Here is a 16,677-nt window from a genome sequence, read left to right as displayed (position 1 = left end):
ATAACATTAAGATATGAGAAAACATATGGAGAAAACACACTTTTCTGGAAATGGAAATGAGAACTTTTCCAAAGCTGAACCCTTAACACCTGGTCTGTAAACCCAAATGAAAACATTTCATTAAGAATTTTCGAACAATTTTTTGACATGAAAAGTTACTTTATACCGTGGTCTTTAAATTTGTACACAATTTAACTCAAAATTTCAAAATGATGCATAAGACTGTTCCCAAAAGGCCAAAACTCATCTTTCTGTTTTTAATTGGGTTGATATATCCATTACTACTACAGGTAATGGATATAAGACTGTTCCCAAAAGGCCCTTTGATTGTTGCATATCCAAGACTAAAGATTATCTCCAAAAAGTTGTGAAATAAATCTCTAATCTAACTAGTCAATTCAAGAAAAGACCTGGACACTAATTCTTAAGGAGATGAGAGTTTGTTTCCCGCTGCTCTATTCCCCCTGCTGCTCATAGATCTGCATGTACGCCTCCGATAGTTCTACCATTTGGGGAAGTGTCTCTGCAACATGAAGATCCTGCATCTCGTACCTGCAATGGATATTATCCTCAATTTATTTCAGCTCTAAATCCTATCATAAACACGTCACTATGTGTTCAAATTGTGATATCTAATATGCTAAAAAGGTCATTTGAGATACTTTTGCCATCCCTATTTCATGGAAGCACAAAACAAACAAAAAAAACAAACCAAACAAAAAAACAAATGTTTATAGAAGAGAGAAAGCTTACCATAGTTCTTGAGACTTGCGCTGCACAAAGACTCTGAAATACCCGTCCTCAGGCTTACCATCATGTACAATGTTAGCGATTAGATTATACTTGGTACACACCCTCTCGCCTTCAGCGACTGTAGGCAAAGATGGTATGTAATCCCTCAGCTCCATGTCCTTCACAGGGAAGTTTACTGTGGCATCGACCAAAAAAAAATAATGGAGTCAATTAACCAGGGAATAGGAATCCCTGTACAACATTTATGTCACAAAAATTCCAAATAGACTCACCCAAAGTAGGGTTCTTCTCCTTGAAGAAGTTATTCTTTTTGAACCGAACCATATGGAACATCAAGTAAGGAGGACATTTTGTTATGCGATATCTCATTCTTGCCAGCCTAGGGCGAACCACCTCTGTCACAGTTTCTCCATCAAACTTCTTCAGTAAATCGAATAGGAAAACCTGACCAAAACATCAAAGATATTAGCTTCTGCTTGCCTCACTTTGCTAACTAAAAACTCAAAGACGCATATATGAGGTAGCAAGCCTTAAAGGCTACTCGAGGTTCAACCCAAAAGGACTCAGAGAATTCTTCCCTTTTTAACTCTTAAAGTGGATTTCAAAAAGTCAGTGTACTCTATGACAGCGAAGAATCACAAAGCCATTAGTTGAATTACTATGACTCAGCCACAAAATAAGTTTAAAGGTTTTCTAGCTGCACCTCAATTATGTTACTCATAATAATGTTCCCCTTTCTGGAATACATTTTGTAAAAGGGGCAGAGTAGGAAGATTTGCAAGGTTTAAAATATTCAAAACTTAAAAATCTAAAGCAAGAGGTTTATACCTGCGGGATTATGTTTTTCTCCATGACGTCTTTGAAAAGAGGAGGCGGAGGCAAATCTAGCCCAAGCATCAGAAAAGGCATCCTGGAGATTTCTTTGTTTTCATTGCCTTGATACTCTCTCACAACCTCCAACTCACCCTGTAATGGTTAGCAGGTTACATGAACATGCAGCTTTTTGCAAGTAATTATATCAAACTACATTATGTTGACGTGTCAAAGGATGGACACATACCTGGAAGCACTGGTGGATGATACTGCTGCCGTCCTTTGAAGTTCTTAGATCCATGTGCAAAGTGTTGAGGAGCCACGACATAAACTCCACTGGATCTGACTGTTGGCCTATCCTAAATCGTTTCTTGCTAGCTTTCATGACAGCTTGCAAGAATTCATGTGGACTCACCTGTTGACACAAGGTAACTTCAATTAGCAATAGGTGAGTGCATGTAAGAAAAAAATAAAGAAGAGAGAAGTATAATTTGAGTCAAACCTGTCCTTTAAAGTTTCGAGCATGCCAAATCTTTCGGGTGAGTTCCCCAAAGCGGTGAACAAGAGGAGACTTGCAATGCTGATAGTTCTCGGGAATAAGGAAAAAGTTCCTTAAGGGAGTAACTCTCATCAACGATTGGATTGTAACATTCACAAACTCTGTCTTTTGTATGTTGTTCAACCCCACCTATATATATACAAGGTTAAAAGTACCATTAAGAGATAAGTTTACTTAAAGATAAACTGTGTTCAAGGAGAGAGGATTACCATTCCCGGAAGATAGTCAGAGCCATCAAGAGCCCTAGACCAGTTCTTATTCCTGTCAAGCTCTTCCACTTGTGCCCTACTAAACCTGTAAATGGATAGCACCAACGCCTTGATAAGAAGGAACTGAAAACACAATCGGTAAAGGGAAGAAAATTTGAGAAAGCATGAAAGTAGAGTTATATATTCAAGTTATCATAAATTTTTTTAACATGGATCTAAATAACTAAACGAAACTGATTATAACAACAGTCAAAGACATTCTTTTCCATAACATTAACAAATCAATGCAAGCACAAATTGTTTAAACATGGAGAAGGATTGGGCACAATGCAGTAAGAAGTAGTAGTCACAAGATCCAAGTAACATACCTTGGGTTTAAGACATGTCGAATGTCATCCAAAGAAGGGTCATTGATCTCGTAACTATCAGGAAGACAATACACCTTCTCTGTCAAAAGATTGATATAAACGTGGTGTCCTGCTTCCAAGCTATGTGTATAAGCATGAGACTTCTGGCTTCTTCCTTGGAAATACTTCCCGCAAACAAGACACGCATACACATTTAAATTCGACAAGGACACAGAGCAAAACCTCTCGAAATCAAAATCCAAGACCTGAAATTCGACATCAAGAAATGGGTTTAAATGCTTATCCCAAAACAATAGCATATGAAGAACTCGGCAGAAACATAACAATCGACCATAGATTAGATACATTACAATTACCAAACTCAAGAAATTGGTCAAGCAAACATATTCTTTTCACTATAGATGATTTACCTGACGATTAACGGTATCAAGATAAGGGCAATCACGACGGACTTCAACATGGCGTGAATGCTTTCCCCGACCCATCGAGGCATCATCTTCGTCGTCATTGAGCTCTTGTTCACCTTCTCCTACGACTTCGTTCCCATTCCCCTCTCCAATCGCAGCTCCATTATCTTCTTCTCCTACGACTTCGTTCCCATTCCCCTCTCCTATCGCAGCTCCATTATCTGCTTCTCCTACGACTTCGTTCCCATTCCCCTCTCCTATCGCAGCTCCATTATCTTCTTCTCCTACGACTTCGTTCCCATTCCCCTCTCCTATCGCAGTTCCATTATCTTCTTCTCCACTTCCACGAGCTTGCGGATTTCTCCTCTCGCCTTCCTCTTCTTCATCGTCTTCATCGTAAGCATTCGCCAACGGCAATAAAGGGTTATTGAAACCCAGTGGTGGAGGAGGCGAAGCAGACCGTTCTATCAATCTCGTACGCTTCATCTCTCGTTCTTCCTCAACATCACCATTCTTAACTTCTCTCTCGTTTTTCATTCTCAAGAGTTTCTTACGCAACTTGCTTCAAAACCCTAGAACACAGAAAACCAGCGACTCACGGAGATCCTCAGCCGAATCAAAGCAACGATTTCTTCCAAATCAACGCCCTAGACGACTAGACTTCAAATCAGAAGAATCTATGGTCGTCAATCTACTCGAGTATATCCCTCAATACACAAATTTTCCCGAGAAAGTTTGCAAATTCGCCACTACTGAGTCGTTACAACCTAAAAACTTCTAGAACCGACTCTAGTCTCCGCGCAACAGTAGATTCCCTCGCTCTTCTAAGCTTTTATGTTTCTTATTGGGCTTTATTTTCCTAGCCCAATAGAAATATTAATACATATTTATATTTTTTGAAATAATATGTATTTTTTACACAGAGATTATCTCTGTTTAAAGATTCACGATCCGATACTGATCAAAATTCCATTAACACCCTCAAGCATCTCGAAACCAACAACAGTAAACGCGTCAAAATCCAAGGGGATATATTCGACATTTACGTCGAGTAAAGAGATGGGGTTTTAAGTTAAAGCCAGCTGGCCAAGAAGTAAAAGCAATCAGATTACAAAACGACGAATACACCCTTTACCAATAAGCTTTAGATGCCATAACTCATAAGGGTAATATCGACATTCACACTCTGCTGATAAATCAAAACCAACCGTGAAGGGTATATTCGTCATTCCTTGAGTTATAAAGAGAGAGACAGAGACGAAGAAGAAGAGAGAGAAAGAGACAAGGGTAGAAAGAAAGAGAGAGAGAGAGAGGAAGCAAAGGAAAGGAGAGGATAAGAGAGAGAGTTTTTTTTTTTTTTGTTCCTGTGGGGTATTTGTTTTTTTTTTAATTTTTTTTTTTTCGTTTCTCCCTCTGGTATATGAAAAAAAAAAAATCTTTGAAGTCGCTCGTCAATGGTGTCGGACCAGGATCTAGCGAAAGGAGTCGAGACTCTGCTCAGGCAATCCGACCCTAACTCTCTCACATCGGTAAACAGTGTTATTCAGCAGCTTGAGGCTAAGCTAGGGTTAGACCTCACGGAGAAGACGAATTTCATCAGAGACCAGATCAATCTCCTAATCCGTGCTCACCCAACAGCCTCCGCCTCCGCCTCCGCATCAACCGTACAATCTCAGCCGCCGCCGCCGTCTCCTCAGCAGCAGCAGCAGCAGGTGCATTCCGGCGTCAATGTTCCGGCAAAAGGGCATTTCGCACTTCACCATCCGTCTCAATTCTCTCCTTCGCAAATGCAACAATATCCTCCCCATTTCGCTCTCCAGCCTCCTTACCACTCTTATGACCTCAATTTCCGGCAGCCATATCCGCCTTACATGCCGCCGCAGCACCAGCAGCAATCTCCGCGACAAGGACCTTCTATGCTGCTTCCTCAAGGCGCCAACGCTGCTCTCTCTGTTAATCAATCTCCCAAAGAAAGGTCCGTTTTGGGTTTTTTTTAGGGTTTGCATTTCGATAATTTGAAGCTTAATCTTCGTATTCTTTCCCAATGTCGTTCCGATTGCAGTAATTAGAGATTACCCTTTTGGGAATGTCTAAATCTTTGACTCAATTTTGTTCATTTGCTGGTTTTTAGGTTCACATGCCCAAGTTTAGAATTATCATCCAGTGATATTTTTAGCAGATTAATTACACACACCGCTCTATTGTAGTGGCTATTTCTTAATGCTGTAGCTAAAATTGGATTTTTTTCTTACAAAAAGAAGTTACTTTGCCCAAAATATCAAACGATTTTATCCAAAACGTATAAAGTTATTGTCAATTAGGTGAATGCAAGTTTTATGAATTGGGTTTGTCAGCTTTCCCCAATGTTCTCTCCATTGCAGTGCTCCAGCTGGAACTAAAAGAAAGGGTGGTCCTGGAGGACTAAACAAAGTCTGTAGGGTTTCTCCAGAACTTCAAGTCGTTGTTGGTGAACCTGCTCTTCCGAGAACTGAGGTTATCATCACCGTCTTCTATTCACGGTTATGACAGTGCGTGTTGTTTATAAGTATTTAGTGTTGATCTATATGGCTTTTGGTTTCAGATCGTGAGGCAATTGTGGGCTTACATAAGGAAGAACAACCTCCAAGACCCGAGTAACAAGCGGAAGATCATATGTGATGATGCATTGCGTGTGGTTTTTGAGACTGATTGCACTGACATGTTCAAAATGAATAAGTTGCTTGCTAAGCATATTCTCCCTCTTGACCCATCAAGTAATGGTTCATTACAAGCGTTTTTTTTTTGGCCCAACTCCAAATGTTATTGATCAGTTCAATGTTACTAACTGTTTGAAGTCTCTTTTGGCAGAGGACTCTGGTCAAGCGAAAAGGGCAAAAGCTGAGGTGGAGACTAAGACTGAGACTCAGACTGAGACCACAGAGCCTGTTAGTTCAGCTATTGCATTATCTGAGCCACTTGCTAACTTCTTTGGCACTGGTGAGACAGAGATGGCAGATGACGAGATTATTCGCCGTGTTTGGGAATACATAAAACTCAACAATTTAGAGGTGGGTGTTGAAATACTCTGGTTGCTCCTTTATATCTTCCTATAAAGTTTCCATTTTGCTGCTAACAAAGCTTATTTAATGGAATTCCTCTATAAGATAGTAATTTACAGAATCGGATTTCACGTTTCTGTATGTTTTAGAGCTTTTTGAATGGCTATAAACAAGAAAACTAAGCATTGTTTATTCTGCTTTTCAAAACGTTTTCAGGACCCGGTAAATCCAATGGCTATTCAGTGTGATGAAAAGCTCCGGGAACTTCTTGGATGTGAAAGCATTTCAGCCGTGGGGATAAATGAGATGCTGAGGCGTCATATGTACAAGCGGACTTGAAAACTTCTGGTTCTGACTTAATTAACTAGGAACTACTAGTGTAAGTGAAGTTTTTGATTTCACAGGTTATGATATTTATAAAGTCTCAGCATTGTCCGAAAACTGCGATTGACTTGTGTATCACAATTCTCTCTCTTGCAGGTGTATCTAGGGAACCTACTTATGACTCGTGAGTGTAGAACTCTCTGATAGGGAAGAAAAGAACATTTTCACTTTTAACTTCCTTTTAATGCTATTTTCATCTTCCTTTTGGTTGTGTATCGAATGGGTTAGGTTGATATCGTATTTTAGTATTTTACAGTATTTAGGAAATCTGTGATTTCTCTTGTGCTGAAAACTCTAGTGTACGGGTCATATGGCGCAGATGTTTTGTATTTAACGCCATGTACCCATGAATGTTTTAGGACCAAAGAAAAGTAAAAAAAAAAACTCAATGTGTTAAGCTATGTTTTACCTGTTGGAAATATTTGCATCCTACTGATAGAGAAAACAAATTATGTGAATAGTCACGATGAAGATTCATTTGTTTTGGAAAATGTTTTTGGTTTGGATTTAATTGAAGACTCCATATCTTTTAACGTAATTGATATTCAATTGAGTTTCTTTTGCAAAATAGTTGCAGATAAATCTTCCGTTATTTGAGCTTAGTCAAAGAAAGAAATACGTCAATAGAGAGTTTAATCTTATCTTGAATTTATTTTGCTATGTTTTGATCAAAATCTGGGTCGGGTGAAGTAGAAAGCGGCTGCAGCAAACAACAAAAGAGCAAGTAGGAGAAGTGTCATTGCTTGTCTTCTTATGTTTCCTGCTGGTTTCAAGAAAGTGACTATCTTCTCAGCCACACTGACTCCAAACGCCATAGTTCTCTGCAACAGAATTAAGAATTAAAAATGATTGAACACCGATAGCTAAAATGTATCATATAAATTGCTCAGGCTTACTAGTCTTAGAGGCTCTATGTGAAAGATTGGCTCCATGAACATCTCTACATTCCTGCATTGTTTTGGTTTTAAGATGGTCATGATCACGGATTATCATCGGTATGAAAAAACCGAGTTTAGACCAGAATGGTTACTGACTTTATCAACAGCTTTCCTTGGTAAACATGGCAAATGTGGAAGCTGAATCCCTTCCCCAATTGGATTTGTGGTTTCTCCCATTCTGCGCATTACAGGTTAATCATTGCGTGAACAATCATTTCAACCGAATTGGCCAAACCAAATAGGATCGGTTTAGATATAAGGTTATCAGTTAACCGGAATTAAATTCAGGGAGGAGAGACTAACCGAGTTGCCATTGAACACCAATGGTCATGCCATCTTTGGACGTTGGTTTAACAACAATCTTGATATCTTTCCCCAGCTTCATCATCAACCAGTAGAAAAAAGCCATCACTTGCTGCGAACCAAAATACCATATCACCCTAAGAACATGTAGATTTCGAAAATAGAGATTCCTAAAAGAACAAGAAAATTATCAAGATACCAATAAGCTTACTTTCTTGCCTTGCAAGAGTCGATAAGTAGATAAGAAATTGCAAAAGCATTGGCATTCATCTCCAATAACTTCTGATATTCCATTGATGTTTCGGTCCTTAATATCGGTGTATAGTTTTAGCACTGCCTCCTCTGCTAGATCGTCTTCTTCGTCTTCCTTCTCTTTCTCTTCAGTCTCTTCCCTATCATCGTCATCCTCCTCTTTCTCTTCCTTTTCTGGTCCTAATTTTCTTGCCCTCGTCTGAAGTTTCAAAGTCTTTTGTTTTGAGTGTAATCGGTCCAATCGAGAAATCGGATTGCCAAAAACCTTGCGACTCTTTGATAACACTCGGAAATTTCCCGCGTAATAATCTGAGCATGAGCTAAAGATATTTTTCCTTGCAGATAGTTTAGATGAAACTGTTTGCGTAATAGACATATACGAGGATGCCATTGCTTATAAATTGGATTGGTGCTGCTAATTACATAAGATTACAATACTTTATAAAATTTCTATGAAGAAGAAAGATTTCATTTGTCTAAAATAAGCAAAGTGTGGAAGAAACGAATCAATGAATTTTGTTGGACAAAGCAAAGCGATTAAAGAAGGCAACAAAAGAACAAACGTGGAAAGGTAAGAATCTTTTGTAGTTACTGACTAAAATGGGCCTCAAAATTGATCGTTAAGAAGGTCAAAAATAGAAAGGTCTAGAAGAGCTCGTCAATTTTTATTTCTTTAACACAAAAACCGAAACTCCATTGCATTAATGAAAGTGATGTTCCAAATAACATACATTCGCTGCAAATTATCTAAAAACTCCGAAATACAAACTTTAAAATGAGTAGATTCGTGAATTAAATTGCTTAGTTGCACAAACTAACTTCAGTCAGAGCCTTTCCCAACCCTGCAGGGAGGCTCTTCATACCGAGAACAAAACCCTCTTAGATCAGGAGCTTCTCTATAGCATCCTTGAGCTGCTGAATCTGTGATTTCAACTGGCTTGCCTCGTTCGATGTTACCGAACAAGCGATCACAGGTCTTGTTACACCGCATGCTCTTCCCAACGCTTGTTTCGAAGGTACAAACACATACGGCACATTCTGCAGTTATTCATAGAAACAAAAAAATGATGGTTTGGTTCAAAATCAGACCAGATAATTTGATACCTAGTTCACAAGACTTGTGAAACGGATAGCTAAAAAGCTAAATGATGGCATGTGTAATTATGCAGTTTGTTCAACGAGGTTATAAACTGTGGCGATGAAGAAGCAAGTCTTTATTGGATTATTTCAATAAATGTTATCTGGTTAATTCGATTTTGGTCCTCAATTCTTTTCTAGAGTTCTTAGAATATGCAGTGTCAAGAATGTAGCTTTCAAATTCACTCATGAGGAAGCTATGCAGCTAAGGCTAGCTTTCAACACAAAATGCAAAATTGCAAATAGAAAGAAGCTATGCAGCTAAGGCTAGCTTATTAGGCGTTTAAGAACCCTGAGAAAATTCTACACAACTACCAAAAGTTGATAAACACTAGCTTAATTAGAGCTTCTCTTATCAATATCTCGAAATTGCAATCTAATAGCTTTATTCTACAGACGATGCAAAGAACTGTTTCCAGAAGAACGAACGAATGCAAAATGGAAAATCAGCGTGCATCAAACAATACAGCGGAATAAGAGAAAGAGAAGAGACGATAAACCTTATCTTCGGCAAGCAAAGGAAGATGAAGAAGAATCTCGAGGGGCTCTGCATCGGCAGCCATAACCACGAACTCAGAGATTCCACGGTTTAATGTCTTGGTAGCTTCATTAGCTCCTTTCTTGAGCTGCTTGTAGTTAGTAGCCTGCTGAACAAGATCGAGGATTGTTATCGATAGCTGAGAATCTGCTAGCGGATACGCCTTAGGGTTCACTGCTTCCACCGTCATCTTCCTCTTCGAGCTCAGAGAAGAAGAAAAGAGACGACAAAGGGAATTAGGGTTCTAAAGTATTAGAAGGAGACGGTTAAATATCAATGATTCGTCGGGTTTTCGGGTTTCGATTGATTCGGGTTGGTAAAAATGGGTCCGAACTTTCGGTTTAGTTCGGTTCGGATGAAGCTAAAAATGGTACCCAAATTGGAACACAAATCTCATTTCGGATCGGTTTCCGTAATTCGGTCTTATTATTTCGGTTGTTTCCACATTAATCGGTTATTTCGGTCCGATTTGGTTAAATCAGTTCATCGTCATCGTCGGATTCTCGATTTCTTGATCGAGCTCAGAGAAAGTAGAGGAGGAAGATATAATTTGAAGATTAAATCTTCAAGTGAGAAAAGGAGGTAGAAGAGAATTTATCAATGGCGGAAGATCTAGTTCTCGACACGGCGATCAGAGATTGGGTTTTGATCCCTCTCTCCGTGGTGATGGTTCTCATTGGTATTCTTCGCTACTTCGTCTCCAAGCTCATGCGTTCTTCTCCAACTCCCGATGCGAAGATGGTCAAAGAAGGGTAGAGTCTTCTTTTGCTCTCCTTTTGATCACTTATGTGTAGATTGTTTTGTTAGAATTAGCTGATTGGGTTTTGACGTGCTTGGTTTTTCAGACAAGTTGTAATTAGGGCTCGGAATCTAAAGGCCGGTGCCAATTTCATCCCGCCTAAATCATTCCGAGCTCGGAGATTCTACTTCAGCAACGAGGTATGCTTTGTGGGGTTCGAGACCTTTCTTATTTAGGAGAATTTGTAACTTCTGTGACTAATTTCCATGTCGTGTGGTTCATTGGAACCTCAAATTTTCTCTGGCTTCGTGTGCTTTTAGTTTATTCCCTCTGATCTAAGTTGTTCTTTGGTACTTTATGGGATCTTTTGTTTGTCAGACATAGTTTAGTTCCTTGAGATAATCTGGGATTGGGTGTGAGCTATGATTGTGTTGAATCAGCTTTCGTCTCATTATGTTTCCTGAAATTAGTGTTCTTTACTAGTTCGTAGTTGCTAAGAGTTGATATGCAGCTTGGAAAGGTAAAAGCTTTACGCTTCATTTTTCATTTTTACATAGTCTCCTTGTTTTGCTTGAGACAAGATTGCAGTGTACTAGAAGAACTACCATCTCTATCGTTTCTCAGTAGTATAATTTGTGTGCCATTCGAAATGAAGAGTGCTCAGAAATAAGTGCTGCTTGATGTAGGAAAATGGATTGCTACATGTTCCCAAGGACCAAGCTCAAAACCCCCAAGCCCAGATGTTTTCTGATCCTAACATGGCCACGGATATGATGAAGAAAAATCTGTCAATGATTATACCGCAGGTAAAGTAAATTTTGAATTCATCTCTCGTGGTGTGTATTAATTAGGAAGCTGATGAATTCTACCATGTGCCAGACGCTCACTTTTGCATGGGTCAACTTCTTCTTCTCCGGATTTGTTGCAGGTTTGTTTCCCGTTAGATATTATGTCCCATCTTATCTTTCTTTAGCTTTACAGACACATTAATGACGAATCAAATTGTTTGTCTTTCCTGTTCCTTTTGAAAGACTATTGTCTTGGGTTTGTGTTTATCATCTCCTTTACTTTAAAGTGTCTACAAGGCCATAGCATCTGAAACCTCCTAATCTTATCTTACAGCCAAAATACCATTTCCGCTGACTCAGAGATTCAGGTCAATGCTACAGAACGGGATCGACTTGAGCACTGTCGATGTTAGCTATGTGAGCAGCCGTTCATGGTATGTATCGAGTTACATAGAGAATGACACATGACAGTTTTATGCGGGTTTTGTTTATATCTCTTGCTTCATGAATCTCTCAGGTACTTCTTAAACTTGTTCGGATTAAGAGGCTTATTTAGTCTCATTCTTGGAGATGAAAATGGTTAGTGTTGGCGTACTTACTAATTATTCCACACCGTTTTCCTCAAAAAGCTCTGATTTTTCCTGGTGAATATTATTTAGTCATTGCAAGTTTTCTGTTTCTTATGCAGCAATTGATGATACACAACGAATGATGCAAATGGGTGGATTTGGTTTTGATGCGTCAAAGGTAGACTATTCTTTTTTTTTTTCTAATTACTTTGTTAGACTTTCTTGAATCATCATCATCCTACATCTTTCATTTCTGATCTTGGTCCAACCCTGATTTTGTATCGTTGTCATTTGCAAATTGGCCTCTCAGAGCTTGAGCGCTGAGAAGGATGGTCTCGACATTATTCAACATGAATGGGCTCTACCACGATTCGAGCTCCGCGCAGAGTCCGTTTTGAGAAAACTGGTGCAGTAGAGACGAGAGGACGTGATAATGTTTTCTGCTGGTAGCTAAGATTCCTCTGTGTTTCGTTATCCTCCATTGTCATAAACATCGACCTCTACCAAATTTTCTTCTTTATTATACTTTCGTTATCCTAACTAAATGTATTATAAAAAGTCGAAGTCCAAAAGAAACTTAAGAAGAACAATAGTATATATAATAAGACTCTCAAAGTAATATATTGAAGCCCATGAACACACACTTAGATAAACTTCATGTTCTCTACATAGTCAACAAAGATTTGACCTATATAATCATCCTTAAACTCTTCTCCCTGAATATTCAAGCTTGTTATAGTTTTCCTCTCCATACTGTAGATGTAAAGGTTTGATGGGACAACGTTGTACAACGACCACATAATATCACCTGTACTAGTCATTCCAACAAACATCATGTTCTCATTGACTACATCAGGCAATACGTGTTTATGCTTGGACCATTTATGATTTACAGCATCTTCTAGAACCCAGCACACAAGGTGATGGTCATTTCCATTCCAATCATGTATACCTACTTTACCTTTGTAGTTGAACAAAGTCCAAGCAAAAATACCCAGCTCTTCTCCCATCTCTTCATTTGTGTTGATAAAGCTGAACTTTTCTGACCTAACGTCGAAGCAAACTACAGAAGGTTGTCCAAACCTAGCTCCTCCGAAATACAAAACACCATTTATGCATACTTCACCATCCATTCTATCATACAAACGGAATCTTTGTTCGATCCTTCTCCAAAAACGTTTTCCAGACTTCGATGTCAAAACCTGATGAGTATTGGGTCTTTCATCATCACCTCCTGAAGAGGTCATACACAACACTTTGAACTGTTTGCCTATCGGATCATAGCCAAGATACATTTGTGAAAGTTTCTCGTGCTTGTTCTGAATTTTCACTTTGGGTAAGGTTAAAAACTCTCCCGTGGCAGGGTTACAAATCACCCACACATTCATTCTACTCCATCCACAAAGCAAGACCAATCCACAGATCGACGAATTACAGAACATATCATATGGAAAATATTCGGGATAGGGCGTGTTATATCGGGTGGCTACAAGACAAGAGTTCTCATCTGGATTTTGTGGCTGAGGTGAAGAGTAGAACAATGACTTTCCATTAACTCTTACATTGAAAAAGAGCCGTGGACGAGCCAAAGACTTGGTCAGAAACAATTCGGTGAAATCAGGACGTCGAAGTAAGGATGCCCAGAATTTCGATACGCAACGAAACCTAGCTACAGACTTTCCCGGGACTCTAGAGAATATATCGATGAGTATATCACCAGGGATTGGGTCTGAGTATTCTCTTACCGAGTTCGAAGATTGTGTTTCATGTCTGGAGATGATTGATAGATTCTCCGACAAGTGCTGCTCCAAATTTTCCATGGCAGATTTTACAAACCCTAAGAATCGTTTCTTCAGAGCTTAAGATGAACGAAACCCTAGACTTCGGCCTCCTTCTTTCCCGGATTTCGACTGACTTTTTATGCAAGAATCCTAAATGGGCTCTATTTTTAAGCCCAAGATATACTAGGTGGTATGTAGCCATTAGAATTTTCTTCTCTCATTTTCCGGAGAGGGAGAGAAACTAAGTAGACAAAAACAGAGCAGCTTCTCCTTCATCTTAGGGCACGTTTCAATACTTGGCCACTGTGGCATCATCCGGTCACTGGATATTCTCAGCCGAGAAACTCATCACGACCTTTCTGTTCCTCAATACATTCAAGAACATCAAACCGTTCCTGGTGGACGAAAGCTGCAATTTTCATCGAACAAACCGTATAAATCCACTCGATCAAGTTCTCAAAAACAAATATTTCCAAAATTTTAGATTCTTAAAAGAACTCTGTTTTTTTGGGGGTACAATTGCATTTACCATTTATAGTCTTGTTAGTGAATTATCTTCTTCGTTTCTTTTGACTTGTGCAAAAGCATAGTGATAATGATCACTAACGCTAAGAAGCGATTACGTAGGTCGTGAGACAACAAATGATGCAAAGATCGTATATACCAACATACAAGACTCGAAAATGTTTTACATATACATACGATTATTATATACACTCAATTACACCTTGAGTTGTGTTCGGTCGTGGAACAAACTCTACATAGAAGAGCACAAATCTTCTACATACACATACATACATACATACATTGGTTAAGAGAGTTAGTACCAAGTCTCTCCTATGGGATTTTGATGAAGTTACCTAAAGCTATATCCTTTCCGCCTTTGCCTGAACCTGAAAAAATTCAAACACTTGAAATAATCAGTTTTTTTAGATATACTCGTACTCTGTAAAAGTTAACCTATGATGGTGATCAGTGATTCAAACTTCCACCTGCTAAAACTTTCAATAATGCATCTAGGTTATCATTAGAAATCTCACATCAAAAAACGAAGAAGATGAGGCTTACTCAATTGATAGCAACGAGAGGGAAACACTTATCACTAGATTCATTACAGTTACCTTGTATGGGGTTAGGGTTTCTTAAAGTTTCCTTGCTTTTGCTCATAACACCAGCTTGAACCCCTTGGACAGAAAATCATCCCTGAAGATTGTAACATAAGATGGTTTGAGCATACTGATACATTTACCCTCCTAACATGTCAAAGAATGACCTAAGACTCAGATTTGCCTTAATCATCTTATCCACATCCAAAATTCTACCAAGACATCAAAAATGACTAGGAAATGAGCATACACCACCTCTTATTACTCTGCTGCATCAATTTATCTTCTCGAGCTCTACGTTCTTTCCTGCGCTTAACTTCATTAGGATCACCTCTACATCCCAAAACAAGGCTACTCACAAGCAGTTCCACGCTATACGAACTATCACAGTCCTTTATTCTAAGCTTTCTAAACCTCTTACTCGCCAGATCAAACCACACGAGCTTCGCGTTGTTTATCTCCAGCAAAACCTTGTCCCTGTCCTTGGAATAAAGCAGAGGTCTCATAAAGTCAAACGATTCCACACTCTTGGGTTTAGGAACTCTAAACAGCTTACTCCAAGATCCTTCAACTTTATACTCCTTCATGATCCAAACATCAACATAGCTAAACTCGTGGTTACACATCAAACAAAGACAACCATCTAACACACCTATATCGATGTTCTCATGAGCAAGAGACTCAGGGAAATCGAGGATCTCAAACTCCTCAGAGGCAAGATCGAATCTTATAATCGTGTTAAAGGCGATAAGCCCAGGTCTTCTTGGCAAAACCCAGTGAAGACTATTGCAAGCTAAAACACCATATCCACGACGATACAAGAGATGGTAATAAAAGTAGAACAGTAATTGAATCGCAGGAAGAACTCTTTTGATCCTCTTCCATGAATTCTTCTTCAAGCTAAAAACTTTGATTTCATAAGGGAATCCAAAAACTAGCTCATCAGCTTTACCTCCTTTACACTGAATCATCCTCACAACTTTGTAATCTTCGCTCACCGAATCGTAACCTAATCCGTAAAACACATACCCGCGCGTGGTCGAACCCTCCGGGAAATCGACGATCTCAGCCGGTAACCGGTGGGTTTGCCGGGTCGATGGATTGAAAAGCGCAATATCGGTCGGTGAATTCGATAAACCGATCAAACCGTTGCACGAACCGAAAACCTCGGTTAGACCACCGGCTTTTAAAGGATGCTCGACGTCGGAGACTTTATCCGGTGCGTCGATGTCCACCGTACAGAGAAGGCGAGGGCCACGTAGCAAGATCATGAGGTGGTCTCCGGTTTGGAGTGTGTGATTGAGATGCGATGCGATGAAATCGGGACTGTCGATTAGAGAGAAGCAAGGCTTCGAGAGGACGCGGAATCGGACTAGCGTCGACGCCGGGAGACGGAGGAATAAATCGGTGATGATATCCATCGGAATATTCGCCATTTTTTCTGTTTTTCTCAAATGATGGAAAGAAACAGTGACTGAGAGAAGACGCTAAGATCTTCAGCTAATGAAGATAACAATTTGGGATAATGCGATAAAAGTAGACAATACGCAAATGTTTATTACACAAATGTTTTATTTTCACTTTGATAAAGAAGTCTCTCTATTTTCGATGATATCTTTTGAATAAAAATGCAATTTTTTTTCCTTCTTTACTCTTGAGTCGAGAGTCTTTAGTCTTGAGTCTTGATAATGCTGTTGAGATTTTCTATTAAAAAAAATCTTATCTTTTTTATTTCGATAAGATTATCTTGGGCTGGGCTTATAGATATGTCTATTATTGTTATTTTTGTTCGGCTATGTTTATTGTTGTTTAAGATACTTTTTGGTCTATATGCGGGACTAATCAGGCCCAATATTTGAAGATTACAATTTACAACCAATTTAGGATCAGTCTGACCATAATCCAGAGAGATGACAAATTTACAATAGCCCTTCAAAAATTAATATATATATATATATATATATATATTAGGATATCTGTAAAAAAATTGATGAT

General features: G+C 39.0%; 7 protein-coding genes across 7 annotated transcripts; 2 read left to right on the top strand and 5 right to left on the bottom strand.

Moving 5' to 3' along the window:
* Window positions 1-107: 107 nt before the first annotated feature.
* On the bottom strand, window positions 108-3,904 carry LOC18028646 (U4/U6.U5 tri-snRNP-associated protein 2). The gene is made up of 9 exons (XM_006413601.2): window positions 3,113-3,904; window positions 2,703-2,947; window positions 2,335-2,419; window positions 2,069-2,254; window positions 1,814-1,981; window positions 1,582-1,719; window positions 1,026-1,197; window positions 754-928; window positions 108-552 (listed from the first exon to the last, which is right to left on the bottom strand). Exons 1-9 carry the CDS (start codon window positions 3,644-3,646, stop codon window positions 456-458), a joined length of 1,800 nt encoding a protein of 599 aa, XP_006413664.1. The 5' UTR covers window positions 3,647-3,904; the 3' UTR covers window positions 108-455.
* Window positions 3,905-4,473: 569 nt separating this feature from the next.
* LOC18028645 lies at window positions 4,474-7,011 on the top strand. The gene is made up of 6 exons (XM_006413600.2): window positions 4,474-5,084; window positions 5,491-5,602; window positions 5,691-5,862; window positions 5,957-6,156; window positions 6,364-6,526; window positions 6,628-7,011. Exons 1-5 carry the CDS (start codon window positions 4,564-4,566, stop codon window positions 6,484-6,486), a joined length of 1,128 nt encoding a protein of 375 aa, XP_006413663.1. The 5' UTR covers window positions 4,474-4,563; the 3' UTR covers window positions 6,487-6,526; window positions 6,628-7,011.
* Window positions 7,012-7,199: 188 nt separating this feature from the next.
* On the bottom strand, window positions 7,200-8,415 carry LOC18028644. The gene is made up of 5 exons (XM_006413599.2): window positions 7,984-8,415; window positions 7,773-7,884; window positions 7,566-7,647; window positions 7,428-7,479; window positions 7,200-7,352 (listed from the first exon to the last, which is right to left on the bottom strand). The coding sequence occupies exons 1-5, from the start codon at window positions 8,413-8,415 to the stop codon at window positions 7,200-7,202; spliced, it is 831 nt and encodes a 276-aa protein (XP_006413662.2).
* Window positions 8,416-8,666: 251 nt separating this feature from the next.
* LOC18028643 (NHP2-like protein 1) lies at window positions 8,667-9,938 on the bottom strand. Its single transcript, XM_006413598.2, has 2 exons — window positions 9,662-9,938; window positions 8,667-9,062 (listed from the first exon to the last, which is right to left on the bottom strand). Exons 1-2 carry the CDS (start codon window positions 9,887-9,889, stop codon window positions 8,904-8,906), a joined length of 387 nt encoding a protein of 128 aa, XP_006413661.1. The 5' UTR covers window positions 9,890-9,938; the 3' UTR covers window positions 8,667-8,903.
* Window positions 9,939-10,094: 156 nt separating this feature from the next.
* On the top strand, window positions 10,095-12,438 carry LOC18028642 (ER membrane protein complex subunit 3). Its single transcript, XM_006413597.2, has 8 exons — window positions 10,095-10,451; window positions 10,545-10,638; window positions 11,125-11,244; window positions 11,318-11,366; window positions 11,561-11,660; window positions 11,744-11,805; window positions 11,915-11,973; window positions 12,106-12,438. Exons 1-8 carry the CDS (start codon window positions 10,300-10,302, stop codon window positions 12,208-12,210), a joined length of 741 nt encoding a protein of 246 aa, XP_006413660.1. The 5' UTR covers window positions 10,095-10,299; the 3' UTR covers window positions 12,211-12,438.
* A 1-nt stretch (window position 12,439) lies between these two features.
* LOC18028641 (putative F-box protein At1g53360) lies at window positions 12,440-13,615 on the bottom strand. The gene has a single exon (XM_006413596.2). It carries the CDS (start codon window positions 13,613-13,615, stop codon window positions 12,440-12,442), a length of 1,176 nt encoding a protein of 391 aa, XP_006413659.2.
* A 604-nt stretch (window positions 13,616-14,219) lies between these two features.
* Window positions 14,220-16,276, bottom strand: LOC18028640 (F-box protein CPR1). The gene is made up of 3 exons (XM_024149547.1): window positions 14,938-16,276; window positions 14,698-14,779; window positions 14,220-14,469 (listed from the first exon to the last, which is right to left on the bottom strand). Exons 1-2 carry the CDS (start codon window positions 16,116-16,118, stop codon window positions 14,740-14,742), a joined length of 1,221 nt encoding a protein of 406 aa, XP_024005315.1. The 5' UTR covers window positions 16,119-16,276; the 3' UTR covers window positions 14,220-14,469; window positions 14,698-14,739.
* Window positions 16,277-16,677: the final 401 nt, after the last annotated feature.

The sequence above is a fragment of the Eutrema salsugineum genome, unplaced genomic scaffold, assembly GCF_000478725.1.
Source record: "Eutrema salsugineum unplaced genomic scaffold, Eutsalg1_0 scaffold_1, whole genome shotgun sequence".
NCBI classification, from domain to species: Eukaryota; Viridiplantae; Streptophyta; class Magnoliopsida; order Brassicales; family Brassicaceae; genus Eutrema; species Eutrema salsugineum.
This window is presented reverse-complemented; position numbering and strand designations above follow the sequence as displayed.